The sequence below is a fragment of the Abramis brama genome (assembly GCF_963993115.1).
Source record: "Abramis brama genome assembly, chromosome: 1".
NCBI classification, from domain to species: Eukaryota; Metazoa; Chordata; class Actinopteri; order Cypriniformes; family Leuciscidae; genus Abramis; species Abramis brama.
Genome location: NC_139963.1, coordinates 69,833,556 through 69,839,555, shown reverse-complemented (window position 1 = coordinate 69,839,555; position 6,000 = coordinate 69,833,556). Strand labels below are relative to the sequence as shown.

Below are 6,000 nucleotides of genomic sequence, written 5' to 3'. Positions count from 1 at the left end.
CGCGTTCACACCGCCGCCCTGCCGACAACGCGGTAGAAAGATTTGTGGACGCTTGTAGATTGAATGGTTTTTATTATTTTTTTAAACTTTACTTTTACAGCCTTAACGTAACCTCCCCTGCTTTCACCAGCAGCGATAGAATCGTTGAACCACATCTAACTTACTAAGTGTGGACCTATAGCTGCTGATCCATATGCAAGACACCCATAATCAAAAACGGATCTTATCATAGCTTTATAAATCATCAGCATAAGATTCCTGTCTGCACCCCAAGAGCGTCCCACCAAACACCTCAAAATATGAATAACCTTTCCACATTTATTCACCATTCTACATACATGTTCTTTATACGTTAGCTTCTCATATACCCAGACCCCAAGAAACTTGAAGACCCTAACTCTTTCAAGAGATTTCCCATATAACTTAAGACCTAGACTTTCTATATTCTGCTTTCATTTTGTTTCAATTCATTTTGTGACAACATCGCCCTCCTGTGGACATCACAACCATTTTTGGTGACAACTTCCAGTTCGTCACATCTTTCACTGTATGGACAAAAAACACTGAGACATGTCTCCAAAAAAAACAACAAAAAAAAAAAAAACAACTAGTGAATAAACAACATTAAAAACATGAACAGCAGCTTCATTTACATTTATTCAATCAAATCTCAATCAATCAATTGATCACAGAGCCAGTGATATTCATACAACATAAAGACAGATTTGTTAGAAAGCTATAGGATACCAGCTAAAGCAGAGGTGAAATGCAGATATTTAGGTCCACAGAATTAATATCAATATCACTTGCTCTTAAATGACATAAGACAGTTAACCTTAACATGCTAAATTCAATGTAAACCTAAATTAAACATTTTAATAAATTTGTAATCCCACAACAGTTATCGTCTAACTTTTTTTTTGTTGCTATCCCTACCTAAACTGAGCTGCTCACATGTGTTAAAACAACAACAACTAAAATTCTGTAAATAAAATGATTACTTTAGATTTTAAGTTATATTTATATTATAGACATATTAAGAAGGACATCTGTTGGATATGATGTGTTTGCTGCTGATCTACAGAAATGTTATGAATCTAAATAAACTTACATTTATCAGCTGCTTTTATTCACAACAACTTACAATAGAGGCAACAATGTTCTTAGTAATATTAATATGTTAATATTTAATATGTTAATAAAGTAATATTCTTAAATTAAAGGACATTTATTAGAGAAGCAAAATGACAATGTATTTTCTGTGAAACTCATAACAAGCATAAAACAAAAAATGGCATGGTGTAACGAGCGAGAGTAGGCTATAACCATCAGAGGCCACCAACCCGGACAATCACCACACATTTATGAACATTTGGCTAAACATATCTTTACAAAAGTTCACAATGCTGCTGCAGATGCAATATAATGTAGATAACATTGAATACATGTTCGTCAGGTTAGAAACGGATAATTAATCACTCAAACCCCTTTATCTAAACATCTCTACATAACCATCGGACTCGCGCGTCCTCCATGTCTGTAGTTTTTAAGCACTTTTAACTCGTGTTTGTAGTTCTAACCGAATCCTCGGCCAACGCGCGATCTGCACTATGGATTCTGACCGGAAATAGTAGACCATCCGGGTATCTTTGAAACCAACATACTACGATCTGGGATACTGATTCTATTTTCTGAGACTATTTAGGGCGGATAGTACAGATTTGGGACGCACCGTCGAGTCTTCTGAGGTGAGGAGAGCAGTTCACGGTATTTCTCATATTTACTCAACCATCACACACACTTTATACAGTTTGATTAAGCGACAGGCTCATTTCTGTATTGTTTTCATCGATCACAGCGATACTTGTGCGTCTTTTCTGGCGTCTTCCTTCTGAAATAAACATTTAGTGCAGCAGCAGCGAGCATGAGGAGAATATTGAGTTCATTCAGACCTGGGCGAGTTTGTGTTCGTTTGTGTGATTGTCTCGATGTTTGGAGTGAGAACTGTTGCTGAATGTCGAGTCAAGAGGTAAAGTTTGAGATCTGTGAGGGGAATTATGTGAATCGATCTCTTACTTTACGTTGAGCCTATAATGAGCCACGTGAGACATTAAATCAACTCTTAGGCTACATGTTAATAAATGAATAGCGTTTTACTCTTGAACAATATTACTTTGTGATGCTCTTTAGTTTGAAATGTTTTATGATCATTGCTAGTTTCAGCGCATATTATTTTAATGATAGATCTAAGTACTTGATTAATGTCAAAATCAAACTAGATTTAGATTAATGTGGACATATTATGCTGCTGTAAAAAATTTTTTTATGATTGATATTTTTTATTTTGGCAGATCAGCTCCTCCCACGCTGGAATACATCATCAGTGAAGCTCCTCCCACAGTAATTCCCCAATAAATGCTGTAAATTCCCATCAGCTACAAGTGAAGACGAGCATCAGAGCATCAGGAAGAGCTGAAATCTGTAAAGACTGAGTTTATTAAAGAGGACAGTGAGAACATGAGTGATCCAGAACCCTGCAGAATGAAACACACTGAAGATCCTGAAGAACAAAGAGGTTGGTGTTTATTCTTCATTCATTCATGATGCTGAAGAACATTCATGTTAGAAACATTCAAGCACTTCATCACATTTAGATAAACAGGTCAACTATGAAACGGTACAGAATGTTCTGGGCAGGGCTCCAGACTAACTTTTTTTACTGACAAATTCTTTAATAATAAACAGACAACGTACAGATTTTACAATGTGCAGCTTTATTTTAAAGGAACATGCTGACTTTTGGGACTTTAGCTTATTCTCCATATCCCCCAGAGTTAGATAAGTCCATACATACCCTTCTCATCTCTGTCTCCCCCGGATTAGGGCTTAAACACCACGGGCCAGGTCTCAGTTAGGGTTGGATGTTTTGCCCCATACAGGGCTCTAAGCAGTATGCTAGCTGGAGCTGTTTACCTCCAGTCTCTGTGCTAAGCTAGGCTAGCGGTGGGTGCGTCAGACAGAGTTACGGCACGCACGGAGATGAAAAAGGTATGTATGGACTATGGATGTAAACGGTTGATCGATTATCGATTAATTGTCGACAAGAATTTACTCGATTAAATACAATTATTGTCGGTTAATTGAACATTGCGAACGTGCACGAGATTCTCACGGCCGGCGAGAGACCCGACAGAAACTTGAGGCGGCAAAAAAGAAACCAAACATGAGGCGGTCAAAACGGAGTGGAGTGTGGGAGCATTTCACAAACAGAGCTGCCAGCCGTTATGCATCACGCCACACATCCATTTTCTCACGCACAGAAAAATCGCGAAGCAAAGAGGACACGGAGACCGACAGACTAGACAGAGCAGGTTAGTTATGATATAAAAAAACTCAGCTCTCAGATTCTGTCAATTTTATTACGAAATTCAAACAATAAATACCGTTTTGGCGCTTGTAAATGTTACGTGACAGATCCCTAGCGCACGTGAACCGATCACCTCTAACGTTACTAGCTAATAGTAAAAAAAAAAAAACACGAACACTGTTGAAAGATACAGTACAACTTACCGAAATGTATATTTCTCATACATAATATCGATCAATCAGTGTTTTTCATCAGCATGAAGAGGTCAATAAAACAGCTGGAGAACAATTGTGTCACATTTACGTCAGGAAAGCCATTTAATGAACATAAGGCTATAGCACGTAGTTGGCATGTGTTCTATATTACATATATATTATATTTTTACTTGTATCATTAAATAAAGTTATTATAATAAAAAAACGCATCATATTTAATTATTTTTAACCTTAAAAAATAGCCTACTACCAGCTGATAGTGCTTTCTGTATGTTTACAGCATTAGGTGAGGAGTTTTTTTTCTTGAGAAAAGTTAAGGCCTATCTTGTGTAGCCTACCTAATATTTATCCAAATGAGTCAATATTAAATAAAATCACAATAATTGAATTGAAATAATAAAAAAGCGCAGCTTACCAGAAATTTTACCATGTAAACATTGTATTATATTGTCTCTAAACCTAATAAAATTCAGTTTAGTTACTAAAATGTTAGTGACAATCACAATACACTTATTATTTTTACATTTATTTTTTTTATGTATTTAAATTTTCTGTGCATAATTTATTTTGTTAAACTACATAAATGTCATTATCTGTACCGTATCCCAACTGTTACAATAAAACATCAGTTGAGCAATATAACATGCATTTTTATTCAGTATATAAGCAATATTTTGCTTTTTATGTTAAAGACACTATTGATACCGTGAGAAATTTACATTCTCAGGAAAATAGCCGCTTATCAGTTAATCGTTAATCGATCGATAAGGTCAATCAACTAATGATTAATGAATTAATCGATAATTTGCATCCCTAGTATAGACTTATCTAACTCTGGGGAATACGGTGAATAAGCCAAAGTCCCAAAAAGTCAGTCTGTTCCTTTAAGTTCACAGGCTCCAGACTAACATCTGAGGGCGGCGGCACCGGAGCCACTGAGTTCTGCAGAGAGTATCTGGTGGTGCTGGGGCTGACAATAAAGCACTAAGCTTAATTTAGGGTGTAAATGATTAACTTTAATTACTATCATTCATAATGTCTTAATATTAATTAAAAGCAAAATGAGTGAAAAAATTGACATTAGGGAGTGAAAATAGCCAATAATCATCCTACTGTTTACAATGGTAATTTAGTGTTTAAATAAGAGTTTTCCTACATCTTAAAATGTTTGGTTTTAGTGGAATCTTTGAAGGATGAACAAAATGCGTCATCACATTAAAAATAACACATGATATTATAGTTTTGAAGTGCTGGAAAAAGATGTGTAGTACTTGTAAGCCTTTGACTATTTCTGTCACAATTCATAGTTCCCTTTCGAGAGGATCTCTCGTATTGCGTAAGGCTAGCTTACGCTATGGGAAAACCTCCTTTCCTCGAGAATATTGAAGCAAACTTTTTTTTAAAACGCCGTGCAGCTTCACAGCGAGCACAACTGAGTGCGAGAGCAGTCATTGTCTGTGCTGCGGCAACTGCACGAACCTATGGTGAGGCGGCTTTGATGCGTGAACCAATCAGGACGCCTAGTGCGTCAGAGCCCGCCAGTATGGGCGTGGTCAGAGGCTATATATTGCCGTGCCTCGCTTAGGTCCTCCAGATTTTTACTCCTTCAGCGACTTCTCCACTTCGCTGACCTCGCTTAGGTGCTCCAGATTTTTACTCCTTCAGCGACTTGTGCACTTCGCTGACCTCCGGAATAGAAGCACTCGTCGCCGTCGAAACGGCTTTCAGCGGATGCCGGCTTCATTCAGCATGCGTTCACACTCTAAAAGATTATATTTCCGAGGCGTTGTTTCAAATGCCTCGCACCACACGTGCCTCGTGTAGAGGCCCACTCGTCGGTGGAGACCGCCACATTCTGTGCGCTTCCTGCCAGGGCCGCGACCACGCCAAGCTGCACTCGCTAAGGGCAGCTGCCCGGAATGTGATGTGATGGATCTTACCACTCTGCCGGCTCGACTCGCCTGCTTCACCGATGACGACCCGCTTCCCGCCCCTTTGCTTGAGCCGCGCAAGAAGAAGCGCCGTTCACAAAGGGAGCCTGAGCGAGCTGAGACGAGCGTGCTCACGCCGGCTCAGTCCCCGGGTGCCTCGGTCTCTCTCCAGCGGTCTCCCTCGCCAGTCCTGTTTACACCGACCGACCAGCGACCCTCTCTGTGAGCGGAGGACCTCGTGTTGTTCAGGACTTCGGACTAGGAAGAAGAGGAAAAGGATCAGGCTTCGGACTGCGACGACTGGGCGGGGTCTGTTTCCGGCCCCCCTCCATCCATACAAAAAAGCGTGAGGACCAATATCGACACAGAACTACTCCGCGTACTCACCAAGGCAGTGGCAGACCTCTCTCACAGCGACCCGGGTCCTGTCTTCATCCAACCCCTAACTATGAGGGCCGAAGCCTGGGAGGTTATCCCCGAAATATCA

At 39.6% G+C, this 6,000-nt stretch overlaps 1 protein-coding gene across 4 annotated transcripts in view; it reads left to right on the top strand.

Moving 5' to 3' along the window:
* The first annotated feature begins 1,633 nt into the window (after nt 1–1,633).
* LOC311094455 (uncharacterized protein) overlaps nt 1,634–6,000 on the top strand; it is an 83,857-nt gene continuing 79,490 nt past the window's right edge. For 3 of the 4 annotated variants that reach the window (XM_084132427.1, XM_084132428.1, XM_084132425.1), the window contains exons 1-2: nt 1,648–1,748; nt 2,352–2,575. In XM_084132427.1, the coding sequence (XP_083988553.1) occupies nt 2,518–2,575 (58 nt within the window). In that variant the 5' untranslated portion in view covers nt 1,648–1,748; nt 2,352–2,517. Of the gene's footprint in view, nt 1,749–2,351; nt 2,576–6,000 lie in introns of all 4 variants that reach the window. The other variant, XM_084132426.1, reaches the window with a different exon arrangement.